Source organism: Mixophyes fleayi, chromosome 12 (assembly GCF_038048845.1).
Source record: "Mixophyes fleayi isolate aMixFle1 chromosome 12, aMixFle1.hap1, whole genome shotgun sequence".
Classification (NCBI taxonomy): domain Eukaryota; kingdom Metazoa; phylum Chordata; class Amphibia; order Anura; family Limnodynastidae; genus Mixophyes; species Mixophyes fleayi.
The window spans coordinates 29,641,135-29,664,856 of NC_134413.1; the positions used below are offsets into that span (position 1 = coordinate 29,641,135).

The 23,722-nt window shown below is 39.3% G+C and overlaps 1 protein-coding gene across 4 annotated transcripts in view; it reads right to left on the reverse strand.

Annotated features, from left to right (window-relative positions):
- Nucleotides 1–23,722, reverse strand: part of NUMB (NUMB endocytic adaptor protein) — a 68,322-nt gene that overhangs the window by 24,509 nt on the left and 20,091 nt on the right. For 3 of the 4 annotated variants that reach the window (XM_075192500.1, XM_075192497.1, XM_075192501.1), the window contains exons 2-3: nucleotides 11,865–11,913; nucleotides 3,143–3,285 (exon numbers count right to left, since the gene is read on the reverse strand). In XM_075192500.1, coding sequence (XP_075048601.1) covers nucleotides 3,143–3,268 — 126 coding nt within the window. In that variant the 5' untranslated portion in view covers nucleotides 3,269–3,285; nucleotides 11,865–11,913. The remainder of the gene's footprint in view (nucleotides 1–3,142; nucleotides 3,286–11,864; nucleotides 11,914–23,722) is intronic. The other variant, XM_075192498.1, reaches the window with a different exon arrangement.

Here is a 23,722-nt window from a genome sequence, read left to right on the forward strand (position 1 = left end):
GTGGATTTGTAAAACCATTAAGCTAGGTTTTTAGGTTTATTTAACCTCTAATGTTTTTCCAATCTAAGGTATTGGCAAGATGAAGTTAGTGTAAATATCCACAAGATGGCAATAGACTTGGTTCTCAATTAGACAGATTTAATCATTTCCACTTTGCTGGTTTTCTAATGCTAGAATGGCCTAATGAGTGGGATGTCTAACTGGAGAATCTGCATAACGAATGCCCCTTTCAAAAGGGTCAACCAAACCTTGATTCTATTGACCGGTATCAAAATCGCTTTCTTAGGCCCGTTTAATTATGCCATTTCTGACTATTTTCAGCCAACTTATTTTTTAAATGAATTTCTATATCTGCAGTAGAACATTGCCAAACAGCAAAATACATATGAAATATAACGACACATTGAATTATAGAGCATTTTTAGCAACGATTTACAATGCTTGCCTGTATAGGAAAAAGATAACCTCAATGGACTTTATTAATATATGGGCCTTTTGTAATTCTGCAATTAAGCTTCACCCTAAATCGATTGTGGATGAATAATTTCCAAAAAAAAACCATTATCCATCGCCTAGGTTTGATAGTATTCAATGCATAGTCAACCACACGCAAACTTTGTTATAATTTGATAAAACAACAAACAAATTGAATGTTGGGATTGTCAAGTGTGCGACAACTTTAAGATGTTTGCGTTCATGAGAGAACACGTTGTTTTGACTGTCATTTGACTGAACCTGGCAATCTTCAAAAGCTTGTCATCTGGTTTGAATCGTTCAGCTGGATTGTGAGAGGACTTACTGAACATAGACCAAAGCTAAATTAAAAAGTCTTTGCATTGCATGCCATTGTATAGACCTGAGTTCAACCTTAAGACCTTCAAAATATTATGCACAGTGCCCTAGTTTATTGGTCGAAATAACTGTGTGCAAGTTCATTCTATTCTCAAAAACTGGGTATTTATATTCCTATATTCACACGTGGGGTAAACTATAAATACTATCGGCTACGCACACTTAGCTTACAGAGTGTAAAAGGGCAAACCATTAGGCAGCAATACTATAATTTCTAATGGTGGGTACACGTTACAATATCTGCAGCAATAATTGACGATTGGATGAATATTGCAGGATATATGGTCCCAAAAGGACTCCTGTGCCACATAATAATCAAGTATTAATAAACAGCCACACTAGCAGGCCACTGACACCTGGAGAGCCACAGCACGGAACAGCTGAACATACAGTCAGGCCCCATATGTGTGTAGCCAAATTAGGGTATGGTCCTAACACTGAGCGCTCAAATCAATCATCTGCCGGGGTAATATTCATTCCAAACATTTATTTTAGCAGCAAAATAATAGTAAATACAGATTTATTTAGAGACCGGTTATCCACAAAATTCTGAGAACCACAACATGAGAAGTGGGCAAATTTTTGCCGACACACAGAAATAATTCTCAAGTGACTTTTCCTGCAGACACCGTGAGCTGCTAAATATTTTAACAAGAAAGACCATGGAAGGTGAGGGGAAAGACAAAGGTCATTTTTTTCTTGCAATTTAGCATGTAATAGTCATGGTGCTCCAAACAAAAGACAGCACACTTATCTGGGAAAACAGAAAACCCAAACAGGTATTTTAAATTGTGTTTGAATATTTGTTTAATATTTGCTAGGAATACATTTAACCCTCCTCCTATCACATCACAAGGCATGGACTGGCAGAATCAAATGTATTTTCCCGTTATTCACCAATGAATTTAAAGGGAAGTGGAAACACCCAACAAAACATGATACTAAGCTGCAGCCTCCAACTATTTTTGTTGTGTTAAGCAATACTGAGCTGGTATATTTAGCAACGGTTAGGGTGTACTTCAAAATTTTACCCACATGATCTTTACTATTGTGAAAACGTCTGCAAAAAAAGAAAAAAGAAAAAAGAAATCTAAGAGGACATGGAATGACGTACACAATGTCGCATGCTACCACTTGCTCCAGCGTCACATAGTGTGTAGTTTCTCAAAAGCAAATATTATATTTGATAATGTATTATTAGCAAAGAGTAACCTTATGTAGTCTAGTAGTATCATTGTAACGTTTGTTGCCCAGAGCCATGTCATCTCATGAGCCAGTGAAACCCGATTTGCTGTAAGGCAACATAGAATAGAAAACATACTATTCCTACAGTGGCATGTAATATATGTGAATGTGACGGCTTCCTATACATATAGGAGTATTAGAGCTACACAATTTATTATTAGGTACCACAGTATCGTCCTAAATGCTACTGCAGCAAGATTTCCATAATGCGTATAGCACAAATGTATATTGCGACCCAAACACCAAGACTTGGTTTAACCAAAAGGTGCACGTGTGGTTCCACACCTCTCCCCATTCCTCCCCAGATTGTCATATATGCAATTAATTCTATTAGAAGCAAGTTATTTGCTTAGGCAATCAGGCTAAAAAAAATAAAATAAAATTCGGTGCCAACATAACAGCTATTGAGCCATGTGCACTTATAGTGAGGGCAATATTGTTCACACACATTATATACCCTTAATACTAATTGAACAACATTAAGATTCCACAGCCTACCAGAGTACTGTTGCTGACCATGTGCATCCAATTATGGATAGTTTACCCATTTTCCAATGGCTACCTCCTGCAGGATAATGTGCCAAAGTACACGTCATCTCAAACTGGATTCATGGCATGACAAGGAGTCCAGTGTACTCCAATGGCCTCCAGTCACCAGATCTAAATCCAATAGACGCTTAAGATGGGAGATTCAGAGCATAAATATGCGGCAGACAATTCTGCAGCAACTGTGTGATACCATCATAAACAGAACCACTGCAGAAAAATTCAAGTCATCTAATCTTTGCCCTTCCTGTGACACGTAGTGGTGTCTATTTATAAAAAAAAGTCTATCACATTACTCTTTTTGGAGCGATTTGTATTGCCAAGGTTTAAGTGCAATAAAAAAATATTGCATAACTATTACATAGTCCCCACACATGATAAAACTATATAGAAAACAAAACTAAATTAAAGAGGAACACTCACATATAAAAGTAAATATTCTAAAAAAAATCTTCTAATAATGGTAAACAATACAAATGTAATGTCTAGTCATAAATACCTTAACTTGAAAGCTACATTTCCCAGTCCTGACAGATTCTTCATCCGTTTGCCACTGGTGGGGTCGGCTGGCCTCTGGGACATACACATCTTTCTTACGTCGGAAACTCTGACGAAGTTTGTTCATTTTTCAATCCTCAGAACCTGCAGAGCAAACATGAGACTTTAGATGAAACTGCACAATAAGAATGTCTGTTAGTCACATTACATTTAATTCTCTGCACGCTATACCAGGTATTTTTTCATAAATTACCATGAGGACAAAGTCAAAGAAAGGATTGGTGTATGTTATAAAGGCTACAGCATACACCCAATGCGTTTCATATGGTTTTTACTCTTTGATTTAAACACCTACGTAAAATATTACAGTCACATACCCAGTGTGTCAATTTTCCACACAAGGAAGCATTTAATAGTTATTTTGCTTACCATTTAGTTTACAAAACAGAAGTATAAGGATATTTTGATGAATGCTTTGGATAAAAAAGACAAATGCTGTGTCATCAATCAGCAGCAGGCAGAGCGGGACCTACCAATCACAGCTCTGTGCTGGCTGGAATCTGCTGGGACTGCACACAAGCTTGTGGGCCAAGGAAAAGCTTAGCTAGAACAAAAAGTATGCAAGACAAATCTGGAAGTGTTCTCCAGGTCCTCTGTACTGCAAGCTACATCTCAAGCAGTAAACAAAGAGACTTCATGTTCTGGAGAACAGAAAGGTGTTTATATTTGTACATGGACTACATTTTTGGGGGGTGGGGAGAAAAAGAAACCCTAACTGCTACCAAACGAAGAAATAGAAAGTGTTGCACACCAATTAATTGCAGTAACTAGCTGCCTTTTCTTTTAAAAGGGATTTGCATAGTAAGTGACAATTTCTGAGTTCAGATTTACTAATTCTCCTGAGGCCCTGTTCACAAGAGTGTACAGTAAGGTGTGTCCTAAATGGCGTTACAAATGAAAGAACAAAAAATAATAATGCACGCTGAAATGCAAAAAGTAACAGTTTATTTTGGTAGATGTGTGATTGAGAGAGGGGTCCCCTGGCTGTCTCGATACTGCACAAAATATTTCTTGAGACCACAGATTTGTATTTGTATATTTTTTCAGCAGTTAGCACAAATGCCAATTCTTGGAGACAGGGCAGGGTATTTAAAGACCCAAGTTAGTGACTTGGGATGTGAGAGGAAATTTCCCAAACCTTTGGCAGCAGGCAAAAAGCAACTTACCAATAAGAATGGTTATGGAATCTAAAGACAGACAAAATAGCACAAATTACCCTCACCACAGGGAGCAGAGTGTACTTGGGCGTATAACAAGTAGACAAAATGGGTGTCTCATTTTGAAACAGTTTAAAGGGAACTTGGTGGTAGTAGCAAATATTCAGCATTTAGTCGAATGTCGCAAGACAAATATTAAATGCTGTGCAGGCACAAATCCATCTTGCAGGGTGACGGTTACCTTCATGGGCTTGAAGCACTGCTTTTACAGCAGCTGTCTACTGCCTTGAACAGGTGCACCCTATTCCCATCTTAAGGCTGTGAGACACAAAATGTAGAAGTCATACTTGTGCTCCAGGGCATAACAATAATAATAATAAAAAAATATTGCAGGACGACTAATCAAGTAAACGTGTTTGGGGGGGGTTCGGGGATTTTAAAAAAAAAAAAAAAAAAAAAAGGTTTTATCTAGTCTGTGTGCTGAATGTTTATTTTTTTGTATTCAGAATTAATTGAAATGATAAAAAAAAAAGTCTAAGACATCCAGTACACCACAGTGGAGATCACCCAGGATCAGTGAATACATAGCAAATAAATAAAACGCTCCAAATACATTGGTCATCTGGTCTGTTCCCGATTTAGCTGTAGCAAGCGTAGCTGGTTGAACACCGATAAACATCATGGAGTGTAGAAGACACCCAAAACAAATTTCACAGTTCCACACACATGCTTTATTTAATACTACAGACTTCATGAAAAATGTTCCTTTTCACAGGAAATTTCCATCTTTTTATAATTAGAACGCTGACATTTCTATTTATAAAACAAAAACCCCAATGCATTGTTTGGGAATTGATTAGAAACTACCAATAAGAACAGTCTCAGTTTATTTGAGTCACACTGACCTTGGGCAGTCAGGCGCCCACACAATTCAGTCCATAGTGTACATTTTCCATTCTGTGATCATTAACCGGGTCAGTTATGTGCTCCAGTGCGTCTTTCCTCCAATTACCATATCTAAACAAAGTCTCCTCTCTGTGCACCCTGTCTTGTTAATGTGAACGTGCTTCATATGCCCTAAGCAGTATAAAAATAAAAAGGCTGCACAGCAAAACGTGACCATTCTGAATCACAGAAATGATGATATTATTGTGGCCAATATCATATTTTATCTAACTAAGCTCAGCCAATCCATGTAGAAGACATAACCCAGGCTACTCTATTACCAAAAGTATGCTGTAGATTCTCTTTTCCTCACTTCTACTATAAGAGCCTCTGCTCTGTGAATGCATCAGTATAATCAGATCCCTCATGGGAAGAGAGATAAAATATATATTACAAAAGAGAATACAAAAATTATAAGCTTGTTCAGTTAAAATTAAATAAAATACAATAAGACTATAAATGTTTCATCTGCTGTAGTTTTAGACCTTATATAAAAGGGGTAAAGATTTAGGATAGAGGAAAAGATGCGATAGTGACATCTCTGGTTTTGCCCCGTTTATGAATTTACCAACAAGCTGATGTGACCTTAAAAATTAAAAAAAAAAAATAGGTACACAATTGATCGCCTGTGATGTCACCACAAAACAAGTATCTCTGTGACCAGGTAGGGGGTCCCAGTGCCATCTCCTGGGGTAGATAGTATTTATAGCAGCCAAGAGATGTCACAAATCCACAGTTTTCATGCAAGTGGCATCAGACAGTTTTATTAAGTAAGAAAAACAACAGAAAACTCCAAAATAAACAACTTGCGTCCGCCTCCAACTAAAAACCAAAATAAAACATAAAGCAGTTTCAGAAGTGGCAAATGTTTAGTCAGGACAGTTCACTTACAGGCAGATATCTGTCTTTTCGCTCACAAAGACTCTGCAGCCCCTGTCCCCATTGGGGGCAGTGAGCGACTGACTGAGCTGCAGCCTTTTACCAGCACCATTCAGGTACAACTCCTCATAACTATTAGGATCGCAGGTAACCTAGAAAACCCAGTTAACAGGCCTAATGGATGAAGCCCACCCTCTCTCTCTCCCCATCCATAAACCCCAGGACCCTTTTCCAGCTTTTCAACAAGCCTATAGTCCTGCAGCTCACAGCTACTACAGACACGTACTCGGCTGGGGCTTTTAAAAACAGTAGGTTAGGAACCTAGGTGAATATACCCGTTTTCATATACTACACCAGTGACTGTCACACATCCTCCTCCCCTGTTTTGACCTTGGGACTGGAATACTTGTAGCCCCTGAGCAGGAGACCCGAGACAACGTATCAGCGTTGGCCAACTGTGTATCAGGCTCCACTGTAAACTTTGGTTTCTAGCCTGTAAGGCTAGAAACCATCTCGTAACCTGGACATTTTGGCTTTTATTTGTGGACATCCACCTTAACAGGGCATGATCACCAACTTAAACGGTCTTCCCAAGAGGTAATATCTGAGTGTCTAATGCCCACTTAATAGCCAAGATTTCCTTCTCTACAATAGTGTACCTCTTTTCATGTTCATTGAGCTTTCTACTCAGATATTTTATCGAGTGCTCTTCCCCATCTCTGGTTTGGGACAACACAGCACCTACCCCTATATCTGAGGAATCTGTCTGCACCACAAATTCTTTTGAGAAATCTGGCATTATTAAGAATGGCGCTTTTAATGCCAGAATGGCTCTCTCTGCCTCAGGGTCCCACCACACCATATTAGGCTGCTTTCCTTTTGTTAGGTCCAACAATGGGACTGCTGTGGAGGTGAAATTAGAGATGAATTGCTGGTAATACCCTGTGATCCCCCAAAAAGGCTCTCACTTTTTTTTGGGGGTTTTTTTTATTCAGAGGACAGCGCCAATATTGGATAGGCTCAATTTAAGTCAACCAGGGCTTAACCAAACCTCTTCCAATGGTAAAGCCCAGGTACCTAACTTCAAGAGAGTCCAACACTGCTTGTTGTAATTCACAGTCCAGATTGGGACTCTCAGTTAGTACATCATCTAGATAGGCCGCTGCATACTGTCTGTAGGACTGCAACAACTTATCCAAGGCAGGCTGTAAGGTTGCAGGGGCCCCATGTAATAGAAATGACAACACCTTATATTGATAGAGCCCTTCTGGAATAGTGAAGGCTGTTTTTTCCTTTGAGCTATCGGTAAATGGTACCTGTCAATAATCTTTTGTCAAATCAAGTGTTGTGAGATATTTGGCTGTACTTAACCTTGCTATCGGCTCATCTATACGGGGGCAGGCATCGAATTTGGACACTGCATTTAGCTTACAAAAATCGTTACAGAAGCGTAGGCTGCCATCTGGTTTCAGAATTAGCACTATGGGGCGGGACATATTTTGCACGTGTAACAGACATGCAAAAATGTACACGTCGCAGAGACAATAAAAGGTCCTACACCACATGGGAGGTCATTCTCTATCAATATAAAACTTGTTTCTTTATTTTGTGCATGCATTCTCTCAAACACATACAAAAAAAAAAAAAAAAGATTATCTTCACTTTCAGCTACATAGCTTTATATGCGCAATACAAACGGATTATCTCTCGCTTTTCTTTGCGCTTTTTCCCGAAATGCCTTTCCCAATCATTGCTTCTGCCCTCCTATACAGGAGCCAGTTTGAAAAAAGTTACTCATCTTTTCTATAACCCCCTAAGATAAGTTCAGGTTGTGATCTTTAAAACGGATTTGCATTACATACTACTAGTGTTACCAGAGGTGGAAGTGGGCGTGTTGCCATAATGAAAATACATTACATCTAAAAATCCATTATTTTGCTGATTTTTTAATTATACATTTGATCACTGGTGTAGCAATGTACTGTTGACACTTGGCCCTAGACGAACGGGAGTCAAGGGTTTCGACCCTATGTACTCCATGTGCCTGGCATACAGGCCTAAGCACCAATACACACGTCCTGCTGTGAGATAGGGGAGCAAGGCCCAGCAGATGTGTCTTCTCTTCCATCTAGATCTCCATATTACTGCTCAGGGCCCATTCAGAACTATAATTGTTTATGATCTAAGAGATACCCATAGCTATACAAGCTATGAAGAGAGATGATCAAAGCTCTGTAGGAGTTACTATGTGCGAAAAAGAGAAGGATATGGGAGGGTATTTTCTCTATCCTATGGGTCTAAATGGCAAATATAATAACTATCCTACATACACATCTCTATAAACAATTTCCTGTCCTGAAGCTCCTGCTATATTCGGAGACCAGTCATTGGCAAAACAAATAGTCAGAGGGGGCAGACATGAATTTCCCCCCCAAAGATGACAGGAACTTAAGTGCTATACACTCTACTAAGCTACTTTAGTAGGTAGGTACATATATACATATTAGGATAACAGACAGATTATGTTACTATGATCAAATCTTTTCACACTTTTTAACTTGGTAATTACTATTTAATTACTTAATATCACACTTAAGAGCTCTATACTGTGTACCCAGCACACACTGTATTTGTCTTTACAGTAGTAGTGATGCAGCTGCTGTCAGATATTCGCCATCCTGCACACAGCAGGCAAAGAAGGTTACAGAAAAGCCAGATCTGTCTCCTATTATTTTATAATAATAAGTGTACCTTTTCTTTTTAGCTCCAAGATCAGTCTACCACACAAACAAATCCATTACATCACTGACCTCAATGTGAATACATGCATCATCCCATGCATATTTATAACAAAAGCCGGTTAGTAAACACACCAAAGTGAAACTCTAACTTCTACCTCTCCCATGTGATGACACCATGTTCAAGAACAGCTTACAGAAGCCGAATTCCTCCCATATCAACACTGCTCATCAGACACAGGGCCTGCTAAGTGCTATACAGAAAGACCAACACTATTAGGAAGCAGAAATCATTACTGAACTGAAGGAGAACACAGAGCATTACATTTACCTTTATAGACACTTGGTTTAGAAAAGCTAATGAGTGCCGCTCTTCAGAGGTTTTATACAAAATCCACTCCAAGGTTCTGGGCTTCCAGTGATTTATAAATTCAATCCTGTCTAAAACGCACTTAAGCATATACTGAATTTATTTAAAATTTTTTAATTTAAACTGTACTGGTCTGCCCAAGGTTTTGTTAGGAGACAGACATTTAAAGGCTTAACCAATACTCATAACACAGCTTAGCACTGCACTGGGAACCAGAGACATCGAAAAGACAAAGCACAATATATTGTCAGGAAACAAGTGAAACTGTCCATTCAACATATTACAGGAGACAAATTTTAACTGGATTTTCTTTTTTAATTCATAATTTAAAATGCCAACAAAAACAAGCAATTGTGCAAATAAACTGTTACACAACCATAAGTAAGATTAATAGCGGCGTTCTAATAATCTCAGGTCATGAGGTTGAGGGCTGCTTCGGATGTAATCTGACTGGCCCAATATGGAATATACAGCACTTAATCTCATGTATCAAACCCCACTGTCCCTTAGATCACCGGTTCCCAAAGTGTGCATCCTCCGCTCTCACGCAGCTTAGTGTGTGAAAGAGGAGGATGCTGGGTCCCGGCGCCGCGCGGATTGGTAAGTTTATGTTTTGTTTGGTTTTTTTCTGGCTCGCCGTGACAGAGGCCAGAGGAGAGGGCAGCGCAAAAGGGGGGAGAGGGGTCAGCGCAAGAGAAGGCAGAGTGACTGGATGCAGAGGGGGCATTTTTGCATACAACTAAATAAGTATTTCTGTCTTGACCTAAATACTCAATACATTTTTTTGACCCAACTACTTGTAAAACAGGACTGCTCAGTAATTATTTTGGAGGGGTGCCTTGAAAAAATTATGGGGACTAAGGGTGCCGCGAACTGCAAAAGTTTGGGAACCACTGCCTTAAGCTGGGTACACTACACGGTTTTCGTCCAATAATCGGCTGAATCAGTAGACATACGACCGCTCGTTCAAAAGTCGGGTCAGTGTGTGCAGTGACACGATGGTCGAAAGTCTGCCCAAATGGACGATTGCCGCCTCATTTGGTTGGTCGTACCGTTTAATATTTTCGTTCCAATCTCGTTTCCGCTGTGTAGTGTGTATAAACTTCCGACCGATCCACGACAATCCTCCTATACTTCCTCGACCTGGGGGGCGTGTATGTAAATTTTTGAGCTCTGTCCCAGTCCCACGTGGTGCGGAATCCACACATTACAGGCTTGTGTATTGTATAGATGTGTATTGCACCTGTCCCGTATCTCCTGTAGCAGGGGCATATGGCAGAACGTGTCTCTCCTCTTGAACCAATCTTTGCTCCAACAAGATCTACTCTTCCTCCTTCTTTCTCTTTGGTTCCGTACCAGCAGTCTTCTTGCCACAGCAAGCAGGAGAAGTGGAGTTGCTTGTTCTTGTACTACTGTAGCCATTGTAGGTTTACAAATAGGAATGAAGGAAGAGACAGTGTAGCCTTCTGTTTTTATGCTGTTTTGGGAGTTAACTATAGTGAAAGCTCTGCCCCTTTATGCTAATGTCTTTGGTATCTCGTTACATTTCCCGTAAATGTCGCTGCAGTGTGTACGGCATTAAAATCATTGCTCACGACAACATGGCTGTAAAAAGTTGCTAAAGGGACGTCCGCTCTTCCCTTTCTCGTCCTAAACAAGGCTAGTGTGTATGCAGTCCATGGACTGAGCGATCGGACCATCGGTCGCATGTAAAATTGCTCTGCATAAAAAGTTGGTCGACATTTCTGTAGTGTGTACCCAGATTATGATTGTAAGCATGTGGGCAAGGCAGACTGACCTCTGTCTGTCTGTATTTCCCAGTATTGTTTTATTACGGTGTTTGTTCCCAACTGTAAAGCGCTATGGAATTTGCTGGCGCTATATAAATAAGTGATGGTGATGCGATGGGTATTGAAATTATTCCATACTGTTGTACAACTATTTTTCTTTTTCAGTACATTTTTGCACAATATAAGACACAAAATGTCTTGAACAGACACAAATTTAAATATCTATAGTAAAAAGTAGAGGGAGAGGCCGAGATAGGGGGGATTCCTACAGGGAATACCAGCACGGATAGGGATATGGAAGGAAAACTACAACATGGGTTCTAAGCCGAAGGCATTTTAAGAGCTTGGACGGTTTCTGGCTACAATAAAATATGTCACTGAGGAGTATTACAGCATAGATAGCAAGTGGAGCTATAGCAGTAGAAGGTGTGTGGGGTGATAGGGGAAATTGTCCTTGGTTCTGAGGTTCGATACAACTCCATGCCATACACACTGGTCCATAGACATGCTCTCTATCACTTAAATGTATGTGAAAGGACCTCTACACACACTCCAAGTCTGCAGTATTCAGAAGTGTCAATGCTTAGTGCAATACAATCCAGTTCACAAAGTACACAGTACATTATCCTGCAGGGAGTCTTTCAGAACACACTTGTAGTGCTCGGTTATAATAGAGGACAGTGTAAAATGCTTTGTCTGCGTTTGCACACATGCCTGTGTGTACCAGCACAGCACTGTGAGAAAAATGGACTACTACATTTCTAATGATGTATTGTTTATTTACCTTTGTAGTCCCCTGCTTGTTACGGATATCAAAGCTGCTTGTTTTACCTCTGCAAGAGAAAGATTGAAAACATTTCAGTAAGATAGAATAGAGTTTTTTTTCCCATTTAAATTATATTGTGTTGCTATAATGGGAGGATAAATGGTAAAAAAAACACTTTTCATGGAAGTTAGCCAATGTTTGCATGTAATAATTCAGTTTTCAGTGCAAGGAACAGATCCTGCACAACACTATGTGAGGGGAAGATTAGCACTTTACTTCTAGACTGAATTATCTTTTGAACCACTTTAAAAAATGTTAATACCAGACATATACATCTTCCTGTTCAGTCCCAAAAACAGTTTCACACTCGGGAATACTACAGGTGTACGAATTTATTTTTATTATTACAAATCTTCGCTCTTAAGGTGATAAGAAAAAATAAATAAATATATATATATATATCTGATACCTTTTAAAAAGTCCAGTAAACGTAACATACAAGTGTTATTCATACATGCCAACTCTCCCGGAAAGTCCGGGAGACTCCCGAAATTTGGGTCAGTCTCCCGGGCTCGCTGGCATTTCTCCCGCATCCCAATCTCACCGAGAATCGCGTCATTTGACGCGATTCTCGGTGAATCACGCCATTTTGGAGGGCGGGACGAGGCTAATTGCGTCATTTTGATCCCGCCCCCGCGACTCAAATTACGTTTTCGTGGGGGGGGGCGGGGCCAAAATGCCCCCCACCCTCTCCCGGAAACAACCGGGAGTTGGTAAGTATGGTGTTATTATATTATCAACATTGTGCTATACTAGTTTTTCCTACATCAATTAGGGGCTAGTACACATAGGTATTAAAGTCAGGCAGTCAATTCGCATTCGTAAAGCCTGCTGAACACCCTTCAATTCCGATATTCTAAAAGATAGTATAAGCCAGTGGTTCCCAAACTGTGCGCCTAGGCTCCCTGGGGTGCCTTGGAGATCTCACAGGGGTGCCTTAGCCAGGGCCAGTGGTAATTATTTTGGCTTAGGGGTGCCTTGAAAAAATTTGGGAGACCCTAAGGGTGCCTTGAACTGAAAAAGTTTGGAATCCACTGGTATAAGCGAATGGACCAGTACACACACACACACTTAGTTTTCCATCAATTCAAACATTGCCTGCAGTAACCAAGAGCGTTAATGTTAGCTCAGTACTTAATATACTAAACTACGCTAGAAAGAGGACACATCTGACTGGTTGCTATAAGAAATTGTCATCAACATCACAAAATGTCAAATATCTAGAGCTTTGTCAATGTAAGGTAACTTACAGTTTGTATCACACACTAAAATGTTTAGACTTTTTATTTAGCTGTAACATCTAGGTAGTTCTCAAGATAGTTTATTTATGACACAATCTGCTGTCACCATTCTAACACTACAGTGCTGCTGCTCCTTTCTCAGGCACCATGTAGACTGCAATGTTTAGATTGCCGCTATATTTTAGTATCCCCAATTTTAGGAATCATCCTTCCCCAAGGTGGACATCAACCCTTTAACAGGAAATCACTTTCTACGGCTGGAATCATCATCACCATTTATATAGCGCCACTAATTCCACAGCGCTGTACAGAGAACTCACTCACATCAGTCCCTGCCCCATTGGAGCTTACAGTCTAGATTCCCTAACACACAGAGACTAGGGTCAATTTGTCAGCAGCCAATTGACCTACTAGTATGTTTTTGGAGTGTGGGGGGAAACCGGAGCACCCAGTGGAAACCCACGCAAGCACGGGGAGAACATACAAATTCCTTATAGATAAGGCCATGGTCGGGAATTGAGCTCATGACCCCAGTGCTGTAAGGCAGAAGTGCTAACCACTAAGCCACCGCGCTGCCCCATACAATACAGTGTTTTCAGCAGAGTATTATAAACGGCCGCTAGGCCCAATATTGCGTTAGTGTGTACGCTCCAGCGATGAACGAGGATCGTTTCAAAGCACAGATCATCGTTTGATTTGATTGTTCAGCAGAACTATAAATCTCGTTCAGTTATGGAACGACATCCTTCCAATCCTGCAGTGTCTATGCACTCACAATCAGGATCTCCATAGAGTTTACAGAGTCATGATCTTTTCAGGCAATGGTTATGACAGTTGAAGCGCCTAGATCCAAGAGTAAATCTTTTAAAACATGTATATAGCATGTACACATGAATCTGCATGCTGATCGGGAGTAGTTGGTACAATCGTGTTAGATAACAGATTGTAATTTTACCTTTCAGTAGTGTATACCCAGTTTAAGATTTAAATCTCCCAGCTACACACAGGAAACAAGAGTCTGGCATATCAATTTTAGCAATAAAAGTCTACATCCATCAACAACAGTTCTGTATTATTACAAGCATCGGTTTTCCAAATGTAACACTGATCTTTTAACTAGATATATTGTAATTTTCCCCCTGTAGCTGTACAGTCCCGCTAAGCGATTTTATTGGATGGAGGAAAGTAAAAATCAAAACAAATATTTAGTGGTTAATCTTTAACTGGCTCAGGACCAGCCACAATGCATAAACAGGAGGTCAGAGCACTATTATCTATAACCCACTGTAAATACATTGGTTGGTTACTTCCAGGGTTTTAAGTTGTTTTAACAGCTTAAAAAAAAATGTTTGACATTAGTTTGCTAATCTTTTGCCATTTGGGAGATATTAGCAAAGGGTTATTAGGTAGTTAGATAGGTGTTAAGAATACATTGTTAGGTAGTTTCATACATTAAAACAAAAACATCAGCACATTCTGTCAGTTATTTAGTGCTAAGAATTTAGATTTATGTCTAGTAAATTTAGTAGTTCTTTATCTTCTTAGGTTATTTTATAGTTATATGGTTAGCAGCTACTAGATATTTGTAATTATTAGTAAGTGTTATACAAGCGCACATTATGGCACACGCAGAGGATATACTGCTGAGCAAGGTCCATGATATGTGTTGAAAGAGAGCAGCTCAGGTTCAGCTTATCACCCGATTTTGTATACTAGGAATGAAGGGGGGGCAGGGAGGGTGGATTTGGGTCACGTCATGATGTGGGATTGGCCACCTCATGGCTGGGGTGTATCTAGCACTTTTGCACTGGGAAACACCGTGACAGAGCGCAATGCACCAAAACACTTTGACAGACCAGTTTACATGTGTTGTAGAAATGTCTTTACTAAAGTTTTAATGCTAGTACACCCATTGGGCAGGAGGCCTTACAGTGGACAAAATATTTTTCAGGGCTCATGATCCTTCAATAAGCTACAATGGGTTCCCCATAATACTGGATTTTGATATTAAATACACTAGGACGTAAACCTAGACGTTTGTCCAACACTACCATAGATGGCACAACAGTGGTTCAGAGGCTACTGCAGAAAGCGGTCCATAAAACATTTACCACAAATGTGTAGTGTGCCCCAAACACCAAGACTTTGTTTAACCAAGAGGTGCACGTGAGGAAACGTGACCTAAGTGACTTGTACTTGTGAATGATGGTTGGTACCAGATGGGTTGGTTTGAGTATCTCAGAAACTGCTGGACGCCAGGATTTTACCACGGTCTCTAGAGCTTATAGAGAATGGTGCACACAAACAATATGATCAAAAATCCTGTGAGCGTCAGTTCTGGGGGGCAAAAAAGTCTGGTTAATAAGAGGTTAGAGGAGAATAGCAGACTGATTCAAACCGACATGAATGTGACAGTAACTCAAAATGTCAGAAGAGCATCTCTGAACACACTGCACTTTGAACCTTGAAGTGGATGGGCTACAGCAGTACCAGGATCCACTTTTATTATTAGCTATGAACGGGAAACTGACTTTACAGTGGGCACAGGATCACCAAAACTGGTCATGGAAGATTGAAATAAAAGTCACCTGGTCTGAACATCTGGATTTCTGCTCTGACATACAGATGGTACAGTCAGAATTTGGTATAAACACAAATAACAGTGCAGGCTGGTGGTGGTGTAATGGTGCAGCGAATGTTATCTTGACACACATTAGGCCCCTTAATAGTAATTGAACAGGCTGTTCTGCTGACAAATATACTAGAAAGGTGTACCTAATAAAGTGGCCAATAAATACAGAACATATGCAGAATATTATGCAGCAAGACAACAAGGGTGTCTAGGCACATAAAACAGTTCCTTGAACTGAAAGTATGAACCGAACAATGCCAAGTGATCATGTAAACAAACATCAATGTCTGTAACCACGTCCGCTTCTCTTCTTAGAAGCTTGCTTATTCCACATGGCTGTGAATCATCAGGTAAGTGTCATGATTCAGCATATATAACCGCAAGCAGATACAGTAACACAAAGTTATCACTTCCTGTATTTAGACACATTCAAGCTCAGGTTTCTAGAAGCATGATATACTGAGTACGAAGTGTGAGACTTTAGATCCATGAGCAGGTTTGCTGTCTGCTAAACTGCAAGGTCTTCACAAGTTCACTGTAAGCTATGAAATATTTACGAAATCGTGCTCAAAAATCCATTAAAAAAACCCCAAAAACACAACATACCATTAAAATGTATTATTTTTCTGCCTTTACAAACATAAAATAAAAACCTAAAAGCTGCTCTCACCCAGGCACCGGATTGAGTCGTGTGTTAATAAAATGTACAAGCTTGTAGCAGCACACTTTGTTACTGGTTCTCAGTATGTTGCTCCTTTGTGCAATATAGAAATGTGCCTTTGCCTTTATTCCAGCAATCACAGCTCACTGGAGCACTGACGTCAAAGATTTCATGCAGTATTAACATGTACCAGAGAAAGGGGGAACAATGAACACGTGGTTTCCAGCAAAAGAATTAGGCCCAAAAATACAAAGTTAAATATTACATTTTCACCTTTGGGTGTTGTTCTTTAAAAAGAAGGGAATACCTTTCCCACTGCCTTTGTGGTGAAATTGGGTGTTGCTAGATGACCAAGATATCGGCATAAAAAAAAATAAAAAAAAAGTCAAGAAAGTATGAATAGAAAGAAGCTGCAGTCATACCAGTACGTGACTTTCTACTTTCTCTTGCTGTGAGGCTACAATAAAAAAAGGAGAAGCTGACAGGGAAACCCCCAAGGATAAACTAAAATCCACAAAAGGAATCCTTACATTTCAGAAGATATACAAAGGAAACCATGAAGCCAAGTACTTTGGAGCTATAAATGCTAATTATAAATACAAGAGAGACTCCAGGTGATGTCCTGCCCACTGATTGTAGACACAGCAGTTTCAGGGTTGGTCTCCCCAAGGCTTTGGCTCAAATGACAAAACCATAATCAATGAGTTTTGTTAAACAGCATCACCTCTGCACAAAAAATTACTATTGTTTTATACTTCCCAGTCAGGTAAAGAAACGCTCAGACAGGTTAGTGTGTGTTAATTACTCAACAAATTGGGGAGATAAACAATTGGCATTTGTGTCAATGTCTCCCAGTGTCCCAGTGTACATTTTCTTAGCAACATAACTCGCAGCCAAGGAACGAGGGAGGACAGTGTTGCCGTTCACTTTTTAATCACCCAAGTGGAGTGGACGGGGTGGTAAAAATCACATTATAAATAGTATACAAAAACAGAAAAATCCAGCACTGAAAATGGCTCAATATAATATATTATATTATCATTAATAATAAATATTGATACAGGGAGCAGCCATCAACGCCACAATTTATTACAACATTAATCAAAACCTATCTTATTGAAATCACAGCTTGTAAATCAATAATAATAAGTAGACCAACATGCAAAAAAACTATATGGAATGTATGTATCAAGAATAGGTAAACAGATCGTATGTCAATATTAACATTCATAAGTTTCTAGAACCAATCCTGTTTGGAAATATCTTGTAGAACTTGATTGAATGTAATTTTGAAATGCACTGAATAATGTTAATAAGAGCTGGTCAAACGAAAGAAAAATACACAAGACCAGCCGACGCGCGTTTCGCTGGCCGTGCTTTGCCACAACTAAGCACGGCCAGCGAAGCGCGCGTCGGCGTTCTGCTGGATGCACTGCCTCATTTGATACTTCTTTATGGGTATAGATTTCTGAGACTGGATGGATCTGCTCTATTATGGCCAGAGTTAGTAGAGCATTTACTAGGTAGATAGCAAGACACCTCCCATAGCAATATCGTGCTCACTACTCTACTATTGAGTTATTTTTTTGCATCTTATTTTTGATGCTAAACATAATAGATAAGCCTCTGGTGTGAGACTTATTATCCAGAACATATTAGATGGGAGATTTATCCTAGTCTGTTTACCTACCATTTGATATAAAAGGCAGTAGTGCATTCAGCTTGTTTTAATCAGCATTGCTTTTTATAGATATAACTTTTATTCAATTAAAACAGCAACATATCTAAAAAAGATATGTTGCTGTTTTAATTGAATAAAAGTTATATTTTATTTCATCCACTATTAATTTGACGCTACTTCTTGGAAGAGCTAGTGTGCACCTAATCAATCCTTTTTCTGCTTTTTGTCACTGTGTATAAGGTAGGATATCCCAAAATAAGCAAAGTTGATTGCATAAAAGTCTGACGCATTTCTTTCTTCAGAGGGGAAAAGGTCTAACCAGCAGTATTATAGTCTGTAGTATAAAATAGTATCCCTGCATTATCTCAGCAATCAAAAGCAGCTTTAGAGACACTAGTTTGCTTTTTTTTTTTTTTTAGCTTATGTAAATATTTACCACGATTTTTACCTAGCAACAATAGGATATCTGCTCTTATTTTTCATTAGAAAATAAATGTGCCCAAAAGATTTGTATGTATACACAAAATGATGTGTCACTTTAAGATTACTAGTAACCACACATACTGTAAATATGAATGAAATATAATATATATATATAGATGTAATCCATGATCACACTTGTACTCGTGTAAGGTAATTTTTTTAAGTTTACAGTTAACATTTTATTAGACTGCCATAGAAAACCAATGTAATTTTACCTTTACACATGTCTGCATTATCTCAACTTCCTTGAGACTCACCTGAATTACAGCCAAAAAATAAATCTAGGTTGGTACACAAGATAATACCCAACACAAGGTTGGAACGCACCAATTAGCGGGACAGAACAGGCAAATTCTTTTCCTTTCCAAATATATTTTAAACTAATTACACATTAAATAAACAAAGTAATGTAAAACAAGATCAAAGATCACACACACACACTGATGACAATACATATTTTTATTTCTGGGGAGTAAAATTACTTCTCTTAACATATAATTATGTTTAATTAGATCGGAAATTAAACAGAATTGTAAATTGGTTTCCTGGACACCCTTAAGCTCCCCTCTCTTGCCTCTGATACAATATATGATTTGTGGTGTGCCTGGACGGAGGAGAAAATCCGTGGGGCGAATAAATCCCTTAAGCATGACAAGGCACTGGGTCCTGACAGACTGAAAGAGCTTTTACCTCGCCTTCCAGGTGGAACACAACCCTCTACAATAAGGCCACGAAGATTCAAGGCTAGAATGGTCACCATCCCCAAGCCTGGTAAGGACCCTACCCAGTGTCAAAGCTACAGACCCATTGCGCTCCCGAATACTAATCTTAAACTGTTTGCCAAGGTGATCACAAACAGGTTAAATCCTATCCAGCTGAGCTGATGGGTTTCAATTGATGCACATATAGGTCTCCCCAATCCTAATAGACGACCTGCTCTTGCTGAAAGGGAAAGTTAGGCTGACCACTGTGAGCACGTTGCTTAGCATTAAAGATTCCCTGGCATGTCGGAATAAAATAGTGCGGATGTCTCAGGACTTTTCCCTTCCCTCCTCTCATCTCTCCCTTCTTGCAGTAGATTCCCTAATTCCGGATCTGTGCCTGGATCTTTGGTATGCCCAAGGTGCTACAAAGGTCTATGACCTTTTTGAACAGGGCCGTCGGGGTGCTGTTCTCCCATCTGCAGGAGCGCTAGCAGCTCCCATTCTCTGATATTTACAAATACCTCCAGGTACAGCACTCGATCTCATAGACTGCAATTATACCCCACACTCCTGCATCACTTTATAGCTCTCACCAATTCATGGGAAGAATTCGAGGTTTCGTGACTCGGTAGAATTACAGCTTTAAAAATTATGCTTTGGCCAAAAAGTCTGTACTTGTTTTGGTGCATACCAGCTTTGGTTCCGTGTTAGCTGCTCAACAAGTTTTTATGCAATTGCCTTGCGATTCGTGTGGAGAGATAGGCGCCCTATAATGGCTTGCTCATGCCTGTTTTGCCCTAAATTAAAGGGCAGCCTTGCAGCCCGTCCTGGAACCCTACCAACAAGCCACAAGGCTGGATCAGCTCAGGGACTGTATGGCACCCCATCTCCGCAGGTATTGTATTGCACAAACAAAAAAATAAGCTAGATTTGCATCCAGAGACATCTATAGACAATATCCAACCAGTAGAAACCATCAAGGACTGTCTGATTTCTTTTAATAGTCCATTGTTAGCAGTTTATAATGCAAATAAATATTAGAAATGTATTATTTAGATAAGCGCAGGGAAATAATTGAAATATCAAGAATAAATCAAGAATTTTACAGGACCATAACAGCAGCTTGTCAACTCATCCACAGATCTAGCGAGCATCAATAACTTTATATGCGAAGAGTGAGAAGGATGTGTTTGTATTACAAATGAGCCAAACCTGTGAACTGTACAGGGCAATCTAGGCAGCAAAATACAATAATCTCCACAAGTTCTTGTTATATAAAGACATCTAAAAAAACACTTTCCTCTTTTGAAATGCCCACATTTAAATTTAAAGGCTTCCATAGAAAGTCAGAATGGAGGATATTTTAAAATTTACATAATAGGATCAAATCACATTTTGTTATTCTTTTCAGCTACAAGTGACTTCCGCTGTATTCTTCAATAGACTTATAGTCTAGACTCCTCATCTGTATTGTAACCAATTTCCAGTTCCTGAAGAAAATATACATATTGTTTGGCTTAGTGATCGTTTAATTTTTAGTAGCAGAAAACTAATTAATTACGGATTCCAAAAGACTTTTTGAAAGGTGGTTTATGAACACATTAGCAGACAAAAACCTTTGCTCAATTTGGATGTATGGAAAACTCCAGCTTTATAGAGTGAAAGATGGGAAAAAATATGATGGAAAATATGACGAAAAGGCAGCAGTTACAATTTCCATCCCATTTTGTAACCAGCTCCCCCACAACACCTGCTCTTGCTCTGTTTAGTGGTGTATGCACCAGCTAATATGTTCAGGAAGGCATGTTACTCTGCAGAAGGCTAAACAACCTGTGAAGTTTTTGATATATAAAATTGGGCTTCTTAGAAGCATTACTTTGAATACTTGAAATTATCTTATATTAATACTAAATGGTTAAATAGCCTCTTCAAGCAGACAACGCTGTGCACTGAAGTTGTGAGAAAGTGCGTTACTGTGTATGCAGGAGATGCGTTTTGCCTCTTGTTCTCCTAAATGTTCTCACAAGAAATTCCTGCACACTTTCTGCAGCTTGACCCTATAACGTAAAGCAGACATAGTAATGGTTATTAGAGATTGCAGCATTGATTAGAATTGTGCGGTTTGGGTAAGTTCAACATCCCGATTTGAGAGATTAGCAATTCCATTTTTTATGTGCTAAATGACAGACCATTCTTGAACACTTCCCTTGGGAATAACAAACAATTGAACAAGGGAATTGATTAATATGTTTAGACATTAGAAAATTAATGTATGCCTCTTGATTGCTGAAGTCAGAAAGAAGATTCCTATTTAATGGACCTTATATTTGCTGATGCATGGAGAGGTTTCTAGCCAGGGTAAACAGACTCTCCTTTTACTCTCACCAACCAGGCACGCGCTCAGATCATATTTCCAGATAAAACTCCATTACAAAATGTTACAGGAGCACATAGGTCTGTTAAGCTCCAATTTCAAGTCACAAGAGGTATTTAATTTATAATTGTTATGGGACGTTGGAGCCTGAATTCAAGGCTATTACAAAAAGGATACAACTGAAGAAATATTCATCTTTAGATCTCAAGCTACATGAAAGAAATAAAGAATAAAAAACCCTAAACAAAATCAACCCTATGGCACATTCATATGGTCCATCTTTGGGTAAATAACTATTAAACTGGTGGCTACATAGAGGAAGTAGAGGTCTTAAGTTGCCATTTATAATTTCACACAGCTTTACAATCAATAGGTTATCAGCAATTCATTACTTGGCAGACAACTTAAGAGATCAGTGTACTGAAACAAATTACGATTTCAATTTGGATTAACATGAGCAAGCGATTTTAAGACGGAACACAACAAATTATGTGCAGAGTAACAGAGCTGGCTTCATATCTTCCAAACTTAAATCACAATTGGCTAGACTTACAACAATATTTCTCCATCGGGCAAACTCGTCAAAATAGTGAAAAGGTGTTTTAATCCAAGCATATGGCTAATGAATTTGCAGAATACTGCAGGATGTTGAAATTCCTTACCCTAGAGATTCTCCCATTGGTCTTATCTGCAGCAAATAGTGACTTAAAGACCCATCTTCTCAACTGTTAAATTTGTACAGCACTACAGTCAATGAAAAAATACTGTCTGCAATCCTATCCCTAAAACCTAATGGGCTCATAAATGATTACTATAAGAAATTCAGTGTAGTTTGAGCCTCATAGCTAATGAACATATTCCGTGAAGCATGTTCATCATTCAGGTTTTTCAAAGTTGTGCTGGAAATGGTTGTGTACGTACGCTGCCGAAGCCATGAAAAACTTCGGATAGGTCAGCAGGTTTTGTCTAATTTCCTTGCTCAATACGGGTTTAAAAGATTTACACAGAAATGTTAGTTTCTGGACTGGTAAACATCTTGATCCGATTTGTTATAGGGGATCAAGTAGAGTTTGTGAAAAGGGTGCCAGGCTCCAGATAGAACCCCTAGAACCAGGTCAGATACCTAGTAAGAAGGGGCCGTCTTCTCAGATGCTTTCTCTGTGTCCACTGTAAGGAGCAGACAGGATATACTGGGGACTCCTATCTGCTGTGCTTGATAAGCATAGTATTGGCCTCCTATTTTCCACCTTCTGCCAAGGCTTTTTAACACTGGCTAAGTATCAGACTTCTTCTGATGAGGTTACCCTCTATTCTTAGTGTCTCACAAATTCCTGTAACTGGAAAATGGAAACTAAAACACAGTTATGGTCATACTTATGTAGCCATTGCATCACGTGGGGCTTGGTAAGAGTTTCCACAAAAAGGAATGATAAAGCTTCTACAACAGTCTCTCCATTAATGGGATATGTCTCTTCTGCACCCACGCCAAAGCTAATGCAGTCTACAAAAAAATGTTCCTTGCGAGCCTCACGCAGTTGTGGGCCTCCGGATGTTCATCTACAGTCTATATGCACAGCACAGTGGCACAGTAGTTAGTATTGTTTCCTCAAAGAGCTGCGGCCATAGGTTCAATTCCAACCAGGGCACGATGTGTTGAGTTTGTATGTTTTCCTAGTGTTTGGATGTGCTTCTTTCAGGTGCTCCTGTTTCCTCTCACAGTACAAAAATGGACCCTAGCGTGTGTGCGTTTAGACTTTAGATTAAGCTCCAATGGGACATGGGCTGGTGCAAATGATTCAATATTCTATGAAAAGGGCTGCGGTGCTTTACAAATAAAGGGAAATAAGTATACATATAGTATAATCAATCTAATAATTATATGGGAAATGCAGATCATATGTGAACAATTCACAGTATGTTTAACGTGGTGGCAGCAGGCTGAGGATGTAAGACATATTTGATGTGAAATACCCTATACTGTACCTCTCAACACATTGTGGATGATCATATTGCTAAAACATTAGAATTTAAAGCTTACTC